Here is a 24,002-nt window from a genome sequence, read left to right on the forward strand (position 1 = left end):
ATGCCAAAGACACCTCAGCTTGCTTGCTTTCTGTTTCTGTTTTGTTTTGGGGATTGGGGGTGGGGAGACAGGATCTCTCTGAGTAGCCTTGGCTGTCCTGGAACTCACTATGTAGATCAGGCTGGACTCAACTCACAGAGATCCACCTGCTGCTGCCTCCCAAGTGCTGGGATTAAAGGTATGCATCACTATGTTCTAACCCAAGTAACAGTAGTGAAAACTAACAAACATCTGTAGAATGCCCAGCCCTTCTCTACACCTTGAACTTGCTTCTTCATAGCTGTGGTGGTTTAAATATGTTTGGCCCATGGGAAGTGATACTGTTGGGAGGTGTGGCCTTATTGGAAGAGGTGTAGCCTTGTTAGAGGACCACTGAGAGGTGGGTTTTGAGGTCTCGTCCTGGCTGTCTGCTGAAGACAGTATCCTTCTGGCTGCCATCAGATCATGATGTAAAACTCTCATCTCCTTCAGCACCACGTCTGTTGCATGCTGCCATGATTCCTGCCATGATGATAACAGACTAAACCTCTGAAACTATAAACCAGCCTCAATTAAATGTTTACCCTTTTAAGAGTTGCCTTGATCTCTTGATCTAAGATGATGTCTCTTCACAGCAATGAAAGCCGAGCTAAGACAATGGCCGTCCACCAGATATGCCACTGACTTCGCCCCACTGCAATGAAAGTGACATGAGTGTGGAGATCTGTCACAATCAAGTGCTATCCTTGTAATCTGCTGGATGGAGAGTAGGAAACCCTTTCAAACAAATGCTTGTTGCACTAGCACACACAAACAAAAGAACAGGACTGATGTTTTATCCAATGCTTCTTCCTATGCTGAACAGAAAACCACCCCTTCCAGCCTCCCAAATGCTAGCTCTAGTCTACTCAATACATCAAAATCCAAAAAGCAAACAAACAAACAGATCAGTGTGTCAGCCTCTTTAACAAACTCCTAATAATGCAACTCTATCACAGCTTAAAATAGTATCCCAAAAAAGGCTTGGATCATTTTTGTTTTTTTATGATCTCACAGATGTTTAAAATGTTGATTAAATCCTTCTCCTCCTGTTCCCACCAAAGAAATAAGCAAGATTTTATAAATTAGTTATAATAAAAATCCCCCCAAGAATCAAAAACAAATGTAGGAAGAAAAAAACACCAATTTTCTTCAAGAAAAGAAATACAAATATTTGGCCATATATAAAGGTGAAAGATTACTATAGAATACTTCAAGATGCTGTCTATAGACTTTAGTGTAAAAAATAACATCGAAGTCAGCAAATGGCTCACAGGGAAAAGCACTTGCCACCCAAGCCTGATGACTTGAACCTGGAACCCATGCTGGAAGGAGGACCAAGTCCTGAAAATGTTGTCTGATGACATGGCACACACTTTTATTCATACACACAAGTGCTAATAAATAAAATCAAAAATTTCTAAAACCATGTCTAAAGGAACAAATGGTGTAAAAAAGAATAATCAGAAACGACAAGCCTTACAGATCAGATCACCACATACAGCACTCCCATCAGGCTGCGGGACATACTAATGTAATAATCAAACCACATCATATCTCTATTTTACAACAGATTTCAAAACAGTCACAACCTAAAACAGACAGAGCTTACACTGAAATGTGTAACTTCCTCTTTATAGGCAGCTTCCTCTTTATATAGCAGCTACACAGACCCAACTCTGTCCTGTGTAGGCTAAAATCACGTTCATTTTCTAGAAGCCCTTTCAAAACCTGACACGATCACTTCTCTGAGAACCACTCCTTAAGAAATGACAAGAACATTCCCCTCAAACTATTAAGGGGATGAGCTTCTGGGGCCAGTGAGATGGCTCAGTGGGTAGAGACACTTGCAAAGCCAGACAACTTGAGTGCGATCCCTGGAACCCACACAGTGGGAGATCTGAACCTGCACACTGTTCTCTGATCTCCATACCTGTTGTGCCACCTGTACATCTCCCTCTCACTAATTAATGTAGCTTAAAGTTATTTAAAGAAAATAAGCTTCTGGATACAAAAGCACAGAGGAGGGAGGAAAACAGGCTGCTTAGACTGTCATGCTGCCAACTCTAAATTTCAATATCCTCATCTTCTTGGGCCACAAACGTATTCTCCTAGACAGTTCTTCTAATTAAGCTACCTCCCACTTAAAATTTCAGCCTTCGAAAGCTCATTCTGTTTTCAGACTGGCTGAGAAATCTGCTGACAATGAAATTTCTACTTTAAATATTCAGCATGATTCTAAATGGGTTTCTTCAAATTACTCTTCAGTGGACCTTTAAAACCACCATTGAAGAGATAAAAGTAATTAGAAATGGCAGTCTAAATGGAGCAGAGTCTCTCAGATGTCCTCCACAGTATAACACAGCCCACTCTTCCCTGGCTCCCCTTAGGATGCTCAGCCATTCATCACCACACATCGCTCATTCCATTTGCACATCACAAGATTCACTTCTGCCATTCCAATTAGTATCCCACTGGGTCACAGGAGAGAGAATGTTAATCACAAGAGCAATGGCAGTTAGAGTGAAGTAGTGTACATGAAAAGGAAATACAGAGTGCAAAGGAGGCCTCTTTTCAAGTCCTACCCATCCACTTAATAGTAGTGTGACCTTGGGCAAGTCCCTTCACCTCTTTTCCTCCTTGTGTAATAATCCTAGGAGGAAACATGATAAGCTGAAAACACTGTACAAAAATACCAGAAAGTGGTGATTATATAGGTATATGGCTATATGGGTAACAATTTGAAATCATCTGGAAAAAATAAATGAGCCCTACATCAACATATGAACTACACTCATTCTCTACACACCCTCAAAGAGTCAGGTATTTAGAGGCCCAGAGAAAAATGCAAAAACATGCTGTTATCTGGCCAATAAGAGATAGCATATCTCTGTTTTATTAAGTTCCTTACCCAAATACAGTTCTGATTGCTGCAAGGGGCGCAACAGATACAGGTGGAAAATACAGCACAACTCTGATTAGCTTCTACTGATACTCTAGTGCAAAGGACAACTATCTGGTCACTGCTACTGGTGGCAGATAAAAGTTCTAGGGAGATCCTAGACTAGCAAGAAATACAGCACATGCACATGTAGATTCTTATGGAAAGCAAGACATATTCAGTTACACACACAAATAACCATGACAAAAATTCTACTTGAAAGAAGTGGTATTTTAAGCATGGTGAGGAAACCATTAAAGCAGTGGTTCTTAACCTTCCTAATGCTGCAACCCCTTAATACAGTTCCTCATGTTGTGACGATCCCCAATCATAAAATTATTTCATTGTTCATTCACAACTGTAATTTTGCTACTATTATGAATTGTAATATAAATATCTGATATGCAGTATATCTGATATGTGACCCCAAAAAGTGTCATGACCAACCGGTTGTGCTGAAGAGTTTATTAAGAGATCTCCATTGCAAGTGGGCCCTTACCTGGGCAGCCCAGTACAGCTGGTTACAGGGGTTGGCAGCAAGTGAACCAGCCCAAGGTCGTGAGTATGGGAGAGCTGGCCCAGACCCTCACCTACTGCAGCACTCAGGAGAGCAGGCTCTGTACCTCACCTGGACATCACAATAGAGCTAACCCTGCTGGCACAGGCATGGGTGAGCTAGCCCCAATGGCATGAGAGTGGGAGAGCTGGCTCTGCCCCTTGATGGCTGCAGCAATGGGTGAGCTAGACAGAACAGTGCCAGAGAGCTCATCCTGGTGGTGTGGGTGACTGACCAGCTGAGCTATCACCCAGGCCCAGATCCAGAAATTTGAGTGGGCCCACCCCAACATCTACCCCATCTATGAACTGCTGAAGTACATGAAGGTCTGGTCCTGCAGATCCAAAGCTATAGGGTCTCCATGACACAGGTCAACAGAAGGTATCTGAGAGAGAAGTCCCAGTGAGAATCCAGTAGATGGTATAGCAGAAGACAGAGGCCTCAAACCACACCAATGATTCATTGCAATGCATATTTGCAAATAAAGAAGTATGGGCAAAGGGGGATGAGATTTTTGGGTTTTTTGTTTTGTTTTTTTGGTTTTTTTTTTTTTTTTTGCTTTTGGGGAGGAGGTTGCAAGAGCAGAGGGTAGGTATGAAAGGACTGGGAGATGAGCAGGATTGGGGTACATAATGTGAAATTCACAAAGAATTAAAATAAAAATGAGTTCTTGGATGCTAGTATAAACTAAGCAGCAAGTTTACAAAGGTCACACATGTATAGCCATTATAGGGTACGTTAAACGTCAATTAGGGGTAGTGTCTTCACTAATTCTAGGATCTAAAAATATGTCTATTGAGAGGCTGGAGAGATGGATTACTCAGTAGAGTGCTAGCCATACAAATACAACGACCTGAGTTAGATCCCCAGCGCCTAAATAAAAAGCTAGGCATGGCAATATAGGGAAGACAGAGATAGATGGACAGCTCACTGTCCAGGGCTGGCCAGCCAGCCTGGCTGAATGGGTGAGCTCTGGGTTCAGTGAGAGGCCCTGACTCAGGAAATAAAGCAAAGAATGACTGAAGAAGTCACCCATTGTTGAGGTTTGGCCTCCATGTGCACACATAACTACACAAACATATATACATACATACACTCAAAGATTCTGAAAAAAGTTAAGGAAGTGTAAAGTAACTAACTTATTTAACTGTCACAAAAGTTCATACTCACAGATAATGATCTGGATCAAATTTGGCCACCTCAGCAGCCAGGCGTTTCTGCCTCCGTTCAGTCACAGGAGTGAAATCTGGATCCTTAATATCAATAAGCTCACTCAGTTCATCCTAAAAACACCAGAACAAAAACAAATGCTATCTCAAATTCTTAGTTTTTAAAAATCAAATATAGGGAAGGGAGGAGGAATATGAAAGTTGGAAGAACTGTCTGATCACTACAGTATGAGATGCTTATATATTTAAATTTAAATCTAACAAACATTTAAGATGGGTGTGGTGGAGCACACCTTAGTTCCCAGCAGTTGAGTGGCAGAGGTAGGCACTTGGGTAGGCAGATCTTTCTGAGTTCAAGACCAGTCTGGGCCACATAGTAAGTTCCAAGCCTGCCAGAGCTACACAGTGGGGCCTTTTAGCAAAATACAAAAAACCAACAACTGTTTGAATCCACTATTCTATAGACTCTGCTAGAAACTTCCAAATAAATCATCTATCTCATTTAACCCATAAGACATACCAACCAGCATCTATAAGGACATTAACATTTAACACAAAGGATCATGAGCACTTGTCACCAAGCCTGATCACCTGTATTCAATCCCTGGAAACTATACAGTAGGAGGGGAGAAACAACTCCTAAAAGCTGTCATCGTGACTTGGCACACATGCTATGGCAGGCATATGCATGCACATGCACTTATTTAAAAATTTTGACACAAAAAGTAGAATTGAATAAACCCTCACAAACATGCAGGAACATTTAATTCTCTATTCATTTCCATGTTCAGTTTTAGCGATCTGAAAGCTCCTAAAGACAGAAGGGTCTGAGTATATGAGGCATCTCTGTAGATACAGAGAGACCTGCCTTTCTTCCTCCCATCTAGCTGGTCTCAGAATCACAATAGACCATGCAAATGAAATCCTGTACAGTCTACTGTGAAAATGTGCTTGTCATGCAGGCCTGATGACCTGAGTTTAATTCCTAGAAACCACATAGAGATAGACAAAAAAGACCAACTCCATGAAGCTTTCCCCTGACTTCCATTCGCACATTTTAAAATTTTCATTATTTTTACTTATTTTTTCATTTATCATTAATTTCATCATAAATAACCATTAATAAAAAATTTCAAAGAATTTTTGAGTCATTCTGATGTCTATGACTTTCCATCTGAATCTTTAAAAATCTAATCCCAAAATCACCCTTATTGTCTTAGGATGTGTACATATGAACATGAAGCATGTTTCCCAAGCAGAATTCTACAGAACAGACATAAACAGGAATTGCGAACTGAAGAGACCTCATACAATCCAAAACATTCCCCAAATGTGGCTTTTGTGTGTCCACTCCCACACCTACTTCCACTCCAGGTATGAGCACAGACCTGGAAGAAATGTAAAGGATCTCTAAGTGGAAGAAGTCAAGCAGTAACTTGGGAAAGATGTGTAAATTCGACAGTAGTAAACTGAGCTGTATACATGGAAAGGTAAGAGTGACAAAGCAGAGCTGCCTTTGGAGTTAGTCCTGGGACCTTAAGCAATCCCTTCACTTCTCTTCCTCGTGTGTCACAGCATGTTAAAGCTGGTCGCCAGAATGCAAGGTTTCTAAAACAGCAGTAAGCTGTGGGGAGTCATATGAGCACAGCCTCCCTATGTAACCAAAATTTCCAAATTAAAAAAAAAAATTCTTGGGCCAGAGAAATGGCCCAGTGAGTAACCTGATTGAAATCAATCCCCAGGAGCCACATGGTGGAAGGAGGGAGCTGACACCCAGAAACTGTCTTCTGACCTCTGCCCATACACCATGACATGTATACAAGCACACACATTCACACAAATAAATATGTAACTTTAAATCAAAATAAGCTCTTTCTTACCATTAAGCACGTAGGTCTTAACCTAAGCATATTCAAATATAATGAAGGGATTCAGTGACCTTTCTGGAAGCCACTAGATCAACCAGAACATCTTAATACTTTCAACTACAAACATTTGAGGCAACAACCAGACAAATGCCTATCCACAAAAATAAAATAAAATTTACATTCCAAAGTTCCTTCACAATTTACTTTCTGAACACCTGGAATGCATTTTCCTACAGAAATCCCACTATAAACAGTAGTTAAGAGTCTCAGGGCAGCCCTCAAGTTTATGCAATCCATAATACACTGAAACAGAACATTCATGATGAAAGAGCTTAACAAGCAGGCAGCAGTGCTTCCATGGGAAGACTTGCCGTCCAGAGTTGAATCCAGCTGAGCATCTCCTCCACAGTGCAGCATCAGTTCTTCCTCCCTCCCTCAGTTTCCTCACTGACATCCCAACTCCAGCCACAGGTGAGGGCACAGTGGACCACGGCCTCAGGAGTAGCAGCACTAGGAGTCCACGCCTTGCCTTGGTAGAACAGTATTATGGGGCCATTTCCTTCCTTTCCTTGGACTGCAAATCCACAGGATGATGCCATCCCTCCCTCAGCTCCTCTCATCACCAGGCCTTTTATCCTCCCTCCATGATTAAAGTGGACCCATATATAAAAGGCATGTCGATATTATCCTTAATCACAGTTGCAAAGTACTCCCCATGTAATGTAAAATCTTCACAGGATGGGTAACCACATAGACGTCTGTAATATTTTCTTGGGGAGGGGCAGTATTTGGTGCCACAGGCTGTTATAAGTATTAAATGATATAATCCAGAGCTAAAAACACCTATATGAAGACAAAGCGTGGGACAGAAACTGAAGGAGGGGCCATCCGCAGACTGCTCCACCTGGGTATTCATCCCATGTGCAGTCACCAAAGGCAGACGCTGATGTGGATGCCAGAAAGTGCATGCTGACAGGAGCCTGATATAGCTGTCTCCTTAGAGGTCTGCCAGAGCCTGACATATACAGAGGCAGATGCTCACATCTGATCATGGGGTTCCCAATGGAGAAGTTGAAGAGAAGACTGAAGGAGCTGAAGGGGTTTGTGGCCCCAAAGTGAGAGCAACAATACCAACCAACCACTGCTCTCAGGGTCTAAACCTGGGAGCACATAGGGAGAGACCCATGGCTCCAGCTGTATATGTAGGGGAGGATGGCCTTGTCAGGCATAGGTGGGAGAGGAAGACCTTGGTCCCATGAAAGCTGGATGTGTGGGGGAATTAGATGGTGGGGAGGTGGGAGTGGGTGGGTGGGGATACATCCTTATAGAAGCAGGAGGAGGGGGTGGAATGGGGTTTCTGGATGGGGGGAATGGGGAAAGGGGAGAACATCTGAAATGTAAATAAAATATCCAATAAAAAATCTTAATTAAAAAAAAGAAAGAAAGAAGTGTAAGTCAAAGAACTGTTTCCTCACCAAGTTGCTTTTGGTCATGGTGTTTCATCACAGCAATAATCACCCTAACTAGGACAGTGAGCCTGGCAGTCAGAAGGAAATCATTACTGAGTGCAGAGTGCATAGAGGCTGCGGACCAGTCTGCTTGCTGGAATACAGATCCAGAAACAAGCACACAGATAAAATACCCAAACTCATGGGGCGAACTAGAAAATACAAAAGCAACTCTCTTTAGCCCTGCTCATGTTCTCCTCTAGTCTCAGGACTCAAGGTCACCACAGCAATGCAGCAGATAGGTCACACACCACCTAGCTATTCCCAGCTGGGCAACCTTCACCTGCATTATTCTGGGCATCTACCTACCACAGCCCAGCTCAAACTGGACCCTAGTGAAAAACTACAGCAAACGAAAAAGTAAAGGGCCTTCACAAACTCTGCACACTTATTTGTTCTCCATGGAGCAGTACACTTTGGGGAAGCCTCAGGAAATAGGCTTAGCTGGTAGAAAGAAGTTGGTTACTGGGAGCAGGTCCTTATGAGTTTATTATCCCTGTCTACTTCCTGTCCTATACAGCTTCCTGGTCCTGAGCAGCCTCTACTGCATGTTCTCGTCACTGTGAATGAGCTGCTCTGGTATGCCTTCCCTATCACGATGTACAGAAAACATGAAGCAAAATCTTTCCTCACATAACTTGTTCCTATATAGTACTGTAATAGGAACGATGGAAAGCTAATGCAGAGTCAGACTGGAAGAGAGATATGGCTGGTGACAGAGCACTTTCTTAGCATGCACGTGGTCCTGGATTCTCAGCACCACAAAAGAAGAAAAAGTCTGAGACATTAATAAACCATGGGAAAGGAAGGGAAAAAAGTTCAGCAGGAAGAAAAACATTCCCTTTTCTCTGCTTCAGAATAGCTGTGGTCACTAGTTGCCTGAGCAATCTGAAGATGAACACTACCAGGAAAAGGTTATGGAGGATGTAAGCCACACTTGTGTACATTTGCATCACAGATCAAATAGGACCCAATCCGGAAAGAGAATGAACTGTGTGCACATCTGGCCAAGGCAAAGACCTCAGGATCCCTGCAGCAGCCAAAGAAAAGCAAGGGCCAGAAGGCCTGGCATCCTACAACTGAGGCTGTCCCTGGAGCTGGCTGGGGTGACGCCAGAGACTCCAGGATTGTGACTGCTGGCAGCCACCAGTGCCAACAGCTTGTTGTGCAGCCTTGACTCTGAGCAGCCAGGACAGTTTTCCAAAGGCAGCCTGGTGGCTGGCAGAGATTTCAAAAAAAGGAAAGAAAGTCGGTGTGTATATATAAATGGAAAGCAAAGGGTGGGGGCTAGTGAGAAAGAATTTGCTTCTGCAAAAATATTTTCATTATCAGATAACATGGAGAAGTTTGCAAACAAATCTGTTTAAAAGGGGACAGGATTATGCTTTAGTAAAAAGTTAAATTATTCACTGAAGACATTATCTGGGTGTGGAAAATACTGGGGTTTTTTTTCCCCCTTTGTACTACTTTTTTTATGAGTACATTGCTTTTAGCATCAGAGAAAACAAAACTATTCACTTAAGAAGAGTGGGGAGATACTGGCATCCTACTAGTGAACAAATGTTTTGGGTGTGTCTTGACCCAAAGGCTAGAGAAATTAAAGTTGTAGAATACACAGTACTAGAAAAGCCATTTTAATGACACTATGAGATGATGGTTCTGAAGCCTCTTACTTGAGTGATAACCTTTGTTAGGAGCACCTATAACTTCTTCAATAATTAATACCATTCATGTTACAGGGCCATCTTTTAGTCACTTGATGTAACTGTCACAAACAGAGCAGTTGTAAACACAGCACTGAAAGTAATAGCGATTATGTAAGATTCTGAGAAAACATACCAACCTTACTATGATTTCTAAAAGTCTGATTAATCCCAAATGTTATGAAGAACAACATATCCCTCAAATTTAATTCATAACAAAGTTCCACTTCTTTAAAGCTTTTTACTGGCTTTGTCTCCTAATAAAAAAATACACATGCAAAAGTAAAGATGCCCGAGGAACCAGTATGGTTGGTCTGCCTCACACAATACTCAGAACAGTTCCATAGCAATTCCCAGACTTGGTGGCTTCAGCCTTCAGACTCTCTCTGGACTGCAGGTATTTGAGAACACATACTACTTTATTTACAGTGCGTGTCAGGAGGCTGACGCAGCACTCTTTTATCTAAGCACTTCAGCAGTAATTCAGACACATAAGACTAAGTATGTAGTTTAAAATAGCTTTAAAAATATACTGAGGGCTGGAGAGCTGGGTCAGTTGGTAAAAGCACTTGCCATGGGTAGTGGATGAATGGCAAATGTCCCCCACAGGTTCATACATATGAATACTTGGTCAACAGCTAAGTAGTGCTGTCTGGATAAGTTATGGATCTGTAAGAATGGAGAGTCTTGTGAGAGGAAAATTTGAGAGCGAACAGAAAGAGAAAACCTCTTCCTACTTCTAGTTGCCTCTCCCTGCTTTCCTGTGTGTGGATAAACATGTGATTAGCCTGCCTCCTGTTCCTGCCGCCATGCCATGCCATGCACTATCAAAGACTCTCCCTCTAGAACCGTAAGTCCAAATAAACTCTTTCTTTCCTAAGTTGCCTTCGCTCACAGTATTTTCTCACAGCAGCAGAAACCATGGTAGGCTGTCAACCTGAGTTTACTCCCTGGAACCCATCGTGTAGGGAGAAGACAGAACCCTGAAAGTTAACTTCTTACCCCCACACACATGCTGCAACACAAACACACCCGCACTCACATGCACGAGTCACACACACAGACAGAAACACAATCGTGATAAATTTTAAAATTAAGTAATTTCAAACATACTGGGACAGCCAGCTAGGTGTGGTGACTCACTCCTGTCATGTCATCACTGGAGATACTGAGTTCCAGGCCAGCCTGAGCTATAAAGTAAAAACTTGTCTCAAAAATGGGGGAGAGGTGGGGAAAGGACCAGAACAAAACCTATGTTGTTTCAGATACGGTTTTGGTGCCAAATTAAACACATTTGGAAAGTGGGCATTTCTCAGAGCCCTGGGCTTACAGTGTTCTGTGCAGAGTGACAAGCCTCTGCTGGCAGCAGTATACTGCTCACATATAAACCCTGGAGCCCACTCACTTGGGTGGCCTTTTCTCTGTAAATTAAGGAAATGGGGGTCTTTTTTCTCTCTCTTTTTTTTTTCTTTTTTTCGGAAAGTAATTTCATTCTATTAAAGTCTGAAATAGTTTAGCAATTTTACATAGTTAAGCTAAATAAACAAACTAAGCATTTCTAACAGAGAAAGAGGAGACGTAATCATAGAAAGATACACAGGGATCCTAACTAAACTGATTGTTCATTTTCTAAGCGGAGTGACAGATATTTAGGTATCCAATGCTTTAGTCACACGATTAAGAAAGACACCGAGTACTACTACCTACATACATGTTCTGAAACACCATTCTTATCTCAAGAGTATATATAACTTTTATGTTTCAAAGTACCACTTTTGACGAAAGCTAGGTGTACTGTTATATATGTGTGCTTCTGGGACTTGAGAAGGGGAGGTAGGAGAACCAGGAATTCAAGGCCAGACTCAGCTATGTAGTGAGTTCCAGGACTACCTGGAATAAGTAAGACCCTGAATCAAAAAACAAAAGAGTATTTCGTAACAATGTTGGCTTAAAAAGTAACCTAAATTACTTATAAATGATTTTCAATAAATACAAAAACTTCTGACCTAAAAGAGACTTGGCCTCACCTGAACTATGGTCTTCTAGCATCCTTTAAGCCAGGAGAAACCCTTCAAAGTGGCCACATGCATCTGGACTGGATGCTACTGGGTGTCTGGGACACTTTTAACCTGAATGGAGATTCTGAACTTAGCTGTACGACACTTACTAGCCTTTATTCGCAGCTCTGGACAGGACAGCCCCAAATAAAATGACCACAAACTAGCTCTCGGCCACACAGCTAGTGAAAGTCACTGCAGTTTCTGCCACAGCTGCCATAAAGCTGACTCAGTCCTAAACATCTCAGCCATCACTAGGAAAACAAGGGACAGGAGTGGCAGAGGGAAACACAGACAGACACGTTCAGCAGAGAAGTGTCCGAGCTTTTACATGCACATATTCCTTCAACTTATTTGCTGCTGAGTAAATGTCAATTTTGTTTTTTTGCAAGAATTCTGAAAGTAACTTCATGTTTCAAGGGCAGGAGTCTTTACAGTGTCCTACACTTTTATGACTTTTATGTGTCCAGTATCTCATGACATTTTTCACCACTTTACCAAGAGAGAACTACTTACACATGGCCAGTGATCATCACAGTATCCCAAACATAAGTGGAAGCAGAAATACGAACAGAATGTCGGCTTCTGACTTTTTCTTGAGAGACTCAGATACACTCTACTAACTGAGCATTGCTCAGGCAAAACCTAGATCCCAAACTCTGCAAAACCTCAAGTATGCAAATGAGTTTACATTTGACCTCTACCAAGAATAAACAGAATATAATATCTACTGTGCACCAAGAACTGAACAATTTTATCAAAACACAACCTAAAGGAGGCACATACCATAATCCCAGGAAAGGATAAAGCAGGGGGATAGTTCAAAGAGCTCCTGATATTCAGGAAAGTTAGCTGCATCCTAGATGGAACTTTCCCTAAGGACAGCATCAAGCTAGTCACGGAAGGAATGGACAACTGCATGGTCCTTACATACAAGTAGCTTGCTACAGGCTCTAATTAAGTCACCTTCTATAATCTTCCTTTAAAAGCGCCCGGGGAAGCAGAAATGAAGTTGAAACACCCTGTGTGCCACAGTCTTGCAGGACAGCATACCTGTAACCGCTGAACCACACCTGCCCGCAGGTTTCCAAATCCATAGTGACACTGCAATCGCAGAGTACTTTCTGAGACCTCTTCATAGGGAGTCTGCTCGATTTCCCAGTCAAACTCCTCATCCTCATCGTCAGCTCCTTCTTCAGAAACCCCGGAAGCACCTAAATGTTATATATTAGTTTAATTTTTAAAGTTCTGAGGTGTCTAGGTACAATGAGAAGAAGTTGCTACAGGAAAAATGCCTACATTGACCAAGACAAGAATATTCACAGCCCCACAGATCACAATGGCCCAAAAAGTGGAAGCAGCCCAAATGTTCACCACAGTAGGAGGCACAGATAAACTCACAAAATCATCTACCATTCAGTGATGAAGGTATGTGGACTTCTGTTTTAACACAGATCCACCTCATAAGAACACTGAGTGTAAGAAGCCAGACAAAAAGGAACACACACACTCTAGGAGTAATTATGTAAGCAACTGACAGTCAGGCAAAGGGGGAGGGTGCTAGTGATCTAGGAAGGACCGTGGTGTGTACCTGGGAAGAGTATGGGCAGGATTAAAGTAAATTTTAATCCCAGGGTATTGGAAATAAATAAACATTACAGTTTGACACCTAGTGACGTGTTCAACTACACACTTCTGACAAGACAATGTTTTACCTGACAGAGAAAATGTGACTGGGCTACTTATCCACTCTGGTCCTGCCTTTGAACTGGGATAGCAGATGAGCCATTTTCTCAGGACACTTAACTTTCCCTTTTTATTTTCTTCACTTAAACCTTTTTTCTCTGATTTTCTATCCCCAGGTCTCCTCCCCTAGACACAAATTATCACAAGCATTCCTCTTTGTCTTCATTTTGTCCCAACAACAGTAAGCATACCTATTTCCTCCACAAGTGGTTTGGCAGACCTGGATTTTCTTGGTGCCAGGAGAGCAGTTAACATGTTCAACCCCTCAAAATGCTGGCCAGGAGTTTCCTTGGGCAATCGAATGGTAAAAATTCCTTTAAAAGAAATTACTGCATAGTTAGACAGATTAAAATATTCAGACTTCATAAGTACATATAAGGGAAATGTAAGTCTGGGTAATATATAATTCTGAGGAAAACCTTTGTTGCTTCCAATGGAAGTGTTACAGCTCTGCTCCAGGGGAGGAAAGGTTTCCCCAGTGCAAGTGTTACAGCTCGTAAGGGAAAGGTATCTTGACAGTTGGGAGCCAAGGAATACCACAAAGTCACACACACAACAAATCTCATACAAGAGATTTACTGGGAGGAAAAACCTAGGAGTATGGCAGCAAAGAACTCAGCAGAAAATGGGATTTATATAAATTTTCTTGAGAGGGGTAGGCCGAGGTGGGGGTCGGTATATGGCAGAGTTTTCCAGGATGGCCTGGGATTAGAGGGGTTATGTGGCCCAATCTTGAGGCAAACTCAGGGATTAGTGGATTTTTTTTTTTTTGGTAGTACAAAACCTGGCCACTCTCCTGACACTGGGAGCTTGAACAGTCATTAGCAGCTGGGAAGACATTAGGGAAGTCTGAGTGGGGCAAGGCCTGGTCACTCTTCTACCTGGAGGGTCAGGCCCAGCAGCCTGGGTAAACTAGGAAGCTTCTAGGAGTGGGGCTTCAGGAAAGGCAGTCCTGTAGCTTGAATTGGCCAGAATAGCCAACAAAGTATACATATGAAAAGAATCAATATTCACAACATACAAAAAGATCAAAACACAAAATACTCAGGTGGGCTGGAAAAATGGCTCAGTTGGTAGCGTTTCTCACATAGCCATAAGGATCTAAGTTTGAATCTCTATATTCTACATATACAATAAACTGAGCACAACATCAAATACCTATAACCCCAGTGCTGAAGAAATGGAGACAGAACCCCTGGGTTTGCTGGCCAAGCTGAAGCAGCAAGTGCCAAGTGCCAGGTTCAGTGAAAGACCTTGTCTCATTAGCAAGATTGTAATGACGGAAGAACCCAAAAAGCCGATCCTCTTGTCTATAGCCACATGCATATACACAAACACACCTATAAACACATACACAGAAAAAAAATAGACAAAAAACAACCAACCCAACCAAATGGCAAATAAACACATGAAAAAAATGTTCAGCATCCTTAGCCAACAAGGAAATGCAGACTACATTGAGATCTCAGCTCAGCTCAGTCAGAACACCTCTTAGAAAAAAATCATGACAGCAATGCTGGCAAGGATGCAGAAAAAAGTGACCTGTTAGAACACTGCTAGTGAGAACGAAAACTCATTTTACCACCTCGGAAATCAGGAAGGATGCTGCCCAAAATACTAACACTAGAACTGCCATATGAGCCAGCTACCATTCCTAGGTATAAACCTTAAGGAGTCCAAGTTATCATGGCACACCTAGATTCCCTACAGCACATTCACAACAGCCAAGGTTATGGACTCTGTCTAGGTGTCCATCAACAGATAAATAAAAAAAATATGTATCTACGCAATGGACATTTACTAGTCATAAAAAGAATGAGATGGTGTCATGTGCAAGAAAATGGATGTAACTCGAGATCATATTAAGCAGCACAAGCCAGACTCATCTATGCTTTGTCTCAATTGTGAACTAGAGTCTTTTTATAGATGCATGGATAGATAGACAGAGAGACAGGCAGAGGATAGACAGAGATGATGGGTAAATAGATGATAGTTAGATAATAGAGAAATAGATGATATTCACATCTCTCTCTTTCTGTTGTGTGTGTGTGTGTGTGCATGTGTGTGTGTGCATGCACACACACAAATATGACCTCATGTATAATGCATGAAAGCTAGGGAAACTAGGGGAAAGGGGAAAAGATACTAGTAGGACAGGAAAAGGGGAGAAAAGAGAAAGGAAACAGTTTGGAGTAGTGAATATATGATATACTTGAAAGAAATCGTTTTCATGAATCCCAACAGTATCTGCAATGAACAGACACCAATAAAACATTTTAACTAGATTATTTAAAAAAAAAAAAAAAAAAAACCTAATTCCTTACGGGATTCCAAAATTTTGCCCTCATTATAAATTTAGTAACTATAAATCAAGAAAAAGTCTTAAAAGGGGCTTTTCCAAAGTTGTATCTTCAATCAGAAATTACTGCGTCCAAACCAGAGAAAGCTTTACTATCACCTAAACCATCTTAATCTAGTCAAAATATCCAAGCTCAAAGAGTTTCTACAAGTCAGTGGCTGAGGAGACAACAGCACCACCCGACAGTTACTGGCGAAATATGTATTTCTGGACTACAGGAAATCAGGATACCTAATCCAAAGAGTAGCAATGGCTTTAAAACGGCATCAAAGCAATTATAACTTAATGATTTCCTTAATAATTCAAGAGATCTTTTCATGCTTTTTGAGATAGCTTTGCAATGTAGCCCTGGCTGGTTTTAAATCCACATCAAACTATGCTCCTATCCTGAGCACCAGGATTACAAGTGTGCACTCCCACTTCCAGCCCACTGTGTTAAACATTTACCTCTTGCATCACACTGACCCGCATTCCAATCCATCAAATACAGCCCAACCCAGACGCCCCCATATAGTCAACACCTCAACTCTAAGTACTTTACAGTTTTGTTTTGCTTTTTAGGGTTTATTTTATAAATTGTGTGCACATGAGCACAAGTGCCTGTGGAAGCCACAAGAGGGTGTCAGATTCCCGGGAGCTGGACTTACAGCAACTGTAAGCCTTTGTGTACTGCAAACCAAAAAAACGCTGGTCCTATGGAAAAGCAGTACATGCTTTTAACAGCCGAGCTATTTCTGCAGCCATAAAGTTTAATAATTTCATTGGCATATCCACAGCTAGGATAGCAGCTCTCTTATACTTCGTTATCACATCGTTACAAGTGAGAATTTAATCACGTTTCTTTAGACTCACTCTCCCTGGCCCCTTACCCTAGCTCTCACTAGTCACTGAGTAAACTACATAAGAGCACTATACAGGCTACTCTTTTTAAATTAAAAAAAATAATACTACTATGCATGGATGGGGCGGGGTGGGACAGGCTGTGCTATAGTTCATGTGTGACAGTCAGAGCACAGCTCTGCCCAGTCAGCTTCCTCCTTTACCTTTACATGGGTTCTGGAAACTAAATTCAGGTTACCAGGTTTGCTAGACAAGCGCCCTTACCCACTGAGCTCCCTTGCTGGCCCCACAGGTACCCTTATTCCAAACTCAGTACAGAAGAAGACAGGAGCTCCTATAAGAGTAAAATTCATGGGTTTGTGACTAGCTTAAAATGGGGGCCTGTCCATCATGAAAACAAAATCCAATTACTCTTAAATTTTTTCCATATGTAATTTCTCATCAACCTGTTATTAAAATTTAAATTTGAAAACTGTTTTAAGAAATCTTTCATTCAAAAGCTTGTAAGTCATCCATCCATTTTAAAACCAACCATTTCAAGTTGACATTTACTTTAAACATGTGCTAAATATAGAAACAACTCCAGAAAACTAAACTAGAACTTTTGATTCAAATTTACTTTAAAGATTATTGCAAAATACTTTAAAAGACTGAGAAAACTGCTACCTGTCAAAAATCCATAGCTAACAGGCACTAAGCATTTAAAAAACAGTTATGCAGCATATATAAATTGCTACATATCTGAAAGTCCCCATGGTATCTTTAGAGACTACTACCATGTGGGTACTATCACATAAGGAATCCGCCAAATCCTAGCCAAGACTGGGCCTATGGCTCAGTCAGTAACTCAGTTGCCTTACAAGCAGGAGGGACCTGAGTTTGAGTCCCAGAACCCAAATGAAAACATACAATACAGTGGTGCATGTGTGTAATCCTCCAGCTGGGGGGACAGAGACAAGAGTGGTCTTTTGGCTTCCATTTGCACGGGTGCACACATAGGAACCCACACACATATACAACTCATGGGCACACATATGAACCCACACATATGCAATCCCCTCAATACACCTATTCGACATATGCAGCTGGACACTACCATCCTCGGAGTCAAACTGCCACCAGCTTCAGCTCTGCAGGCCTGCTCACAAAAGGTCATCACAGATGAGCCTGTTGACTCTTTACCTTCCCTCGGAGTGAGAGGGCAGAGAAGGTCATGGGACCCTCATCTGATTACCCAGCCACCACCACACGAAACCAGTGTATGTGGCTGTGGGGAGGAGCTAGAATCTAGGCTGAAGGGAGGGAGTTCAATCTATGTAGCCCTGGGGGAGGCCTTGCAAATAGATAGTCCAGTGTGGCTATTTCAATTCACCAATATTCCTGCCCAAACCCCTTACCCACTACTCTGTAACTTGATACACTCAATGGTTCCCCAGTGAACTTTGGAATCACATTTAGTTTTTCAAAGGGACCTTAGGAGAATGTCCCTTCTAGGAAAGGAATTTTAGCAACACAGTACATGTACACGTACACACACACACACACACACACACTATCTAAAATCCCAAACCATACCTTTATCTGCATCATAGGATCCCTGCTCAGATCCATTTTCTACAATCCTTCCAGGAAGTGTTAACCTGCAGATTTAACACAAGGAAGGTGATCATCATCATGGCATACCTTTAGCCATCAAAAGCTATCCACCATTCCAATGGCAACTGTTCAGGAATTCTTTCACATTTTGCAAGCTAAATAACCTAGAGTCACTCTTCAACTAAGAAAATAAAAATCAAAGATGACCCATCTTTCCATTTGAATACGTTAGTTACCAGTAATATAACATAGAGCGCTGGGGGGCGGGGGGACCTCACAAAAAAAGTTAGTTAGCAAATGCATTTATATGTTTTGCTTTACTTTTTTTAACCTAATCTATAAATTAAACTTCATATCAGCTTTATAGGTAAAGAGAAAATAGTATATACAGGGTTCATTACTACCCATGATTTCAGATATCCATTGAGTCCTGGAAGTATCTCTCATAGGTAGAGTGACCCACTGTATTTTCAAGCTGGCATGCTAATTGAGACCTAAGCGGCTACCACTGTGAGCAGTGGAAAAACCCGCTTGACTGCAGCTTGACCCAGTTGAAAGGCAGAGGGCAACTGATGAGCAAGTCAGGGAAGAAGACTCTCACAGCGTCCACTGTACAAAGGGGTTAATCGTTCTGCTTAACTCAAAGTGCGGCTATCAAAATTAAAATGACATGTGCGCATTTAAGAAGTTGCCTGCCTACCACACTGAAAATGGCCAAAGTGTCAGCTGCCGCTACTGTTTTGGTTCAACACGGAGAAGAACCTAGGCTGGCAAATGCTAAGTACTGCTCGCGTCTCCTGGCAGCCAGGCAGAAAGAAATTGGCTCATCTGATGTCAACTGGACCTGGGAAGTACAGGAAAGCAGATGGCATGCGGACGAGAGTCAAAGGACCGACCCACGCGGGGAGGTCACCACGCAAGGGGGAGGCGCGGATGTGCAGTGAAAGAAAAGCACAAGTCAGGAAGGATCGAGAACGAGGGTGACAGGACTGACACTGGATGGGGGGCCCCGTGCTTAGTGGCGGGTTCCACAGATGCCACAGGAGGCGATTCTGCCGCAGACTGCGAGCCTGGAAGAAGCCGCCGCCAAGGCAGCAGCGAAGAGACCCGCAAGTGTGTCCGCCAGACGCGGATTAAGTCGCGAGCGTGGGCTCCCGAATGAATGAGGCGCGCAGGCGGCGGAAACTCGCCTCAGAAAGTACGGCTTGGCGTAGAACTTGAAGTCCACCCCCTCGAAGTACACGTCGAACTCGGAGGCGCGCGCGTGGGGCACGCGGATGGCGACGGTGAGGAAGTCGCGGTCCTGGGTCAGCTCGAACGCAGGAGTAAGCATCGCTGCGCGCGCCAGAAGCCACCACAGCTCCGCTACCACACGACAGGTCCCCACGCGACAGACCCGCTCCGTCTGCCACAGCGCTTCCGGACGGAGACGGAAGTGAGTGCGTTTGGGGCCGGAAGTCCCGCCCTGCGCCAGTCTCCTTGGAGACGGGACGCTTTCCCTAGCTAGGCGGAGTTTTTTAAACAGATTGAGAAAAGATGTCCTGGAGCCAGGCTTGTTACGAAACTTCAATTGGGGGAAATTTTTCGAAGAACTGGAACTCTAACCGGGAAATTTGCGGACTAACGGGAACACGAAGTCGTCTTAGACTCACTAACGTCTATGGAGAGACTTAGAAATTATTTAACTTGCCTTGTTTTTTTTTTTTAAGTCAACAAAGTGTTTTTGAATTTCTATGTGGGCGTTTCCCAGTTGCAAGACCTTAAACTGCAAAACTTCTCTATACTCCAGACACCTCTTCTATAAAAGGAGGATAATATTAGTCCAGATTCCTCAGATACTGTGAGGATAGCATGGAGTAATTCAGGAGGAGAGCTATACCCTTCAAGTAGTCAGCATTCAGCAAGTAGAAGCAGGTTCTGCAAGTAGCCGCAGCGACATCCCTACGAGATCCCTTTTAGTTCTTACCTGTAATGCAAAAACTGCCCCGTGGTCCCCTCTCCTACCCCTTCCCTCAGCTTCCTCTCTCCCTTTTAGTCCCTTCTTTGAATAGTTTTCTCATTAACAGAGCATGTGGAGTATGCTTCCTTTAATCTAACCCACACTGCAAACCCCAAGGAAAAGCAATCTGAGAGGCTAAACGGGATCAGAATCCAGATACCTAGTCAGCGCCCACTCTGAAGAATTGTATTTCCTTTTGGTTTTGTTTCACTTTTCTCTGTCTTCATACACTCGTCAGAAACTGTCTTCTGTCTCTTTTTTCTTCACGTTATTCTTTTTAGTCTCTCTGTTATCCTCACTCTCCCAATGCCTTTCCCACTACTCTCCCTCTTCCCCCTTATATTCTCTTAGACATCCTTCCCCCTCATTTCTTTTACAGGAACTAACACAGTCCTAATCTAGTATTGTGCTGGCTGGTTTATGTCAGCTTGACATAAGTTAAAAATATTTGAGAGCAGGAGGAAACCTCAATGAAGAAAACATCTGCATAAGATCTACTGCAGGCAAGCCTGTAGGGCACTTTCTTAATTAGTGATGATGGGGAAGTACTTAGCCCTTTGTGGGTGGTGCCATCTCTGGGCTGGTGCTGCTGGATTCTATAAGAGAGCAGGCTGAGCAAGCTCCACAAGGAGCAAGCCAGTAAGCAGCATCCCTCCATGTCCTCTGCATCAGCTCCTGCCTCCAGCTTCCTGCCTTGTCTGAGTTCCTGTCCTGACTTCCTTCCATGATGAACAGTGATGTGGAAGTGTAAGCCAAATAAACCCTTTCCTCCACAAGTGGCTTTGGTCATGGTGTTTCATCACAACAATAGTGACCCTAACTAAGACAAGTATGAATCCCCTGTTTGTGAAAGTCAATAGAGTCGCTGGGCTCAGTGGCTGGCACCTGTAATCTCAGCACACAAAGGAGGCTGAGGCAGGAGGATTGTGCAAGTTTTTGACTAGCCTCACCTGTATAATGAGTTCCAGGCCACACTATATATTTTAGTTTGCTTTCTATTGAGATAAAAACTATGACCAAATGTTACATGGGAAGGAAAGGGTTCATGTGCCTTACTTTTCCAGGTCACAGTGCATCCTCCAGGAAAGCCAAGGTAGGAGCTTGAGACCTTGGAGGGTCCCTTAAAGCAGGGACCATGGAGGAACACTTCTTTCTTGATTGATCACCTTGCTCTTTTATACAGACTAGGACCACCTACCTGCCCAGAGGTGGCATCATCCAAGTATGTTGGGCCTTCCCTCCTCATTGGTAACCAAGAAAACGTCCTCATAGATGTGCCTACAGTCCAAATTGGTAAAAGACATTTTCTTAATTGAGGTTCCCCCCGCCCTTCCCATATGACCTCAGCTTTTACCAAGTTAGTAAAAACTAACCAGCACTCCGGTCTACACAGTGAAACTCTAGCTCAAGACAACACTAATAAGAACAAAACGAAATAGTAAATATTGGTAGAAAGGGTTTAAAGCCATTTCCTTTGACAGTAAAGATCCCCCGATAGCCACAAAAGCCTTCTTGACCTCTGGCTGTTTATGATTCTAGGGAAACAATCTTGACATTTAATTGGGACTCAGAAAAAGAAAATGTTTAGCATGAGGAGGTTTCCCAGCTATGTAGCAGAACTGCAGTGAGCGTGTTCTCATTCCTCTTCCTCCCCCTCCTCCTCCTCCTCCTCCCCCTCCTCCCCCTCCTCCCCCTCTTCCTCCTCCCCCCCTCCTCCTCTCCCCCTCCTCCCCCTCCTCCTCCCCCCTCCTCCCCCTCTTCCTCCTCCCCTCCTCCTCCTCCCCCCTCCTCCCCCTCTTCCTCCTCCCCCCTCCTCCTCCTCCTCCTCCTCCTCTTCCTCCTCCTTTCTGGCAGCTCTATGAGGAAGCCATTTATATTCTGTTCACTTGCACAGGGTCACACAACTTGTCAGTGTCTCAGTGGGCTCAAGGTTAGTCTCATTCTAGGTCCAGGCTCCAAAGCAGTAAAGAGCTGACACCTCTAATATTACCTCCTGTATCTTGGTTTCATACTCAAAGGCCAAGCTTGCCTTCTTTAGACCGTAGGATTCCTTAACAGTACTAGATAATCAATTCTTACAATGAATTGATGCCAATCTGGGATTAGTAAAGCCCTTAAAAGACTCCCCAGAGATAGCCTCTGGCCAATTACTCCAAACTCACTTCCCTAGAAAAAAATCTTTATATCTACCATGGGACCTCATTCCTGTAGGTCACAAGCATTAATATTTTTAATTATTAATGACAGGAAATTAAATGAAACAAGCTATGTGATCCACAATGAAATTCTAACTTAAAACACTTGACAATTTAGTTGTACTTTTCCTGGGTACTTGATTTGGCAAATACACACACACACACACAGAGAGAGAGAGAGAGAGAGAGAGAGAGAGAGAGAGAGAGAGAGAGAGAGAGAGAGAGGAGAGAGAACCAAAGTTGTACATCAGCTAAAAAAGAACTTTACGTTTTTTAAAAAAGAATGGACACATAATTTGTGTAACTTAGCACTAAACAGGCATAAAAATTAAGTGAACTGGTAGTTGGAGAGATGGCTCAGTGATTAAGAGCACCTGCTTTTTTTGCAGAGGACCTGGGTTCAATTCCTGGTACCTACATGGTGACTCATAACAGTCTGTAACTCCAGCTCCAGGGGATCTGATGCCTTCTTTTGGCTTGCACAGGTAGCAGGCACAGGTGGTGCAACATTCAGATAAAACACCTATACACATAAAGTACAATTGAAATTAAGAATAAAGGAAACTATTTACAAAGGAAAAAGTAATCCAAAGCCTTTTCTCTCTCTGTTTCTCTCTCTCTGTTTCTCTCTCTCTCTGTTTCTCTCTGTTTCTCTCTCTCTCTCTCTCTCTCTCTCTCTCTCTCTCTCTCTCTTTCTCTCCTTCTCCAAAGCCAGTTCCACCTGCCTTTGCAGGCGCTTTCATATTTCTACAGACTTTTCCATATATGCTAGGAATTTGTGTTTAGACCCACTTCATAATTTTTCCTTACTGGGGACAAGCATATAACCTGTCACCTTTGTTTACATTAAATCAATTCCCTCTTCTAGTCTAAAAAATATGATGTGACCCATGAGTTTCATAATTAACACTAAGCTTAAAACACAAGTTATATTCTCCCAACAAGAATTTACCAATTCTTGTTGTTATCAAAATAACAATTTATCTATCTTTTTAATAGATTGTTTTCTCACATAGTATATGCTGATTACAGTTGATTTCCCTTCCCTCTACTTCCCATTTCCCTTCCTAACGAGATACACTTCCATTCTGTCTGTCATTAGAAAAGAACAGGCTTCTAAGAGACAATAATAAAATATAACAAAATAAAATATAATAAGAAAGAGCAAAAATTATCACATCGGACAAGACAAACCAACAGAAGGAAAAAAGCCCAAGAGAGGGCACAACAGTCTGAGACCCACTCGTTCTGTTCTCGCACTCAGGAATCCCATAAACACACTAAACCAGAAGCCATGCTGTATTTGCAGAGGACCTGGGACAGACTCACACAGGCTCTGGGTATTACTGCTTCAGTCTCTGTGCGTTCATATGAATTTTGCTCATGTTGATCTAGAGGGCCTTGTTTTCTTGGTGTTTCCTTATTCATAGGTTCCCTGAGCTCTGAG

General features: G+C 42.7%; 1 protein-coding gene across 1 annotated transcript in view; it reads right to left on the minus strand.

Moving 5' to 3' along the window:
* Shq1 (SHQ1, H/ACA ribonucleoprotein assembly factor) overlaps positions 1–19,787 on the minus strand; it is a 95,291-nt gene extending 75,504 nt beyond the window's left edge. Inside the window, exons 1-5 of the mRNA XM_034511298.2 lie at positions 19,552–19,787; positions 18,341–18,405; positions 13,758–13,880; positions 12,874–13,034; positions 4,686–4,798 (exon numbers count right to left, since the gene is read on the minus strand). Coding sequence (XP_034367189.1) covers positions 4,686–4,798; positions 12,874–13,034; positions 13,758–13,880; positions 18,341–18,405; positions 19,552–19,694 — 605 coding nt within the window. The 5' untranslated portion in view covers positions 19,695–19,787. The remainder of the gene's footprint in view (positions 1–4,685; positions 4,799–12,873; positions 13,035–13,757; positions 13,881–18,340; positions 18,406–19,551) is intronic.
* Between the last annotated feature and the right edge of the window lie 4,215 nt (positions 19,788–24,002).

This window comes from Arvicanthis niloticus, chromosome 9 (assembly GCF_011762505.2).
Source record: "Arvicanthis niloticus isolate mArvNil1 chromosome 9, mArvNil1.pat.X, whole genome shotgun sequence".
In the NCBI taxonomy this organism is placed as follows: domain Eukaryota; kingdom Metazoa; phylum Chordata; class Mammalia; order Rodentia; family Muridae; genus Arvicanthis; species Arvicanthis niloticus.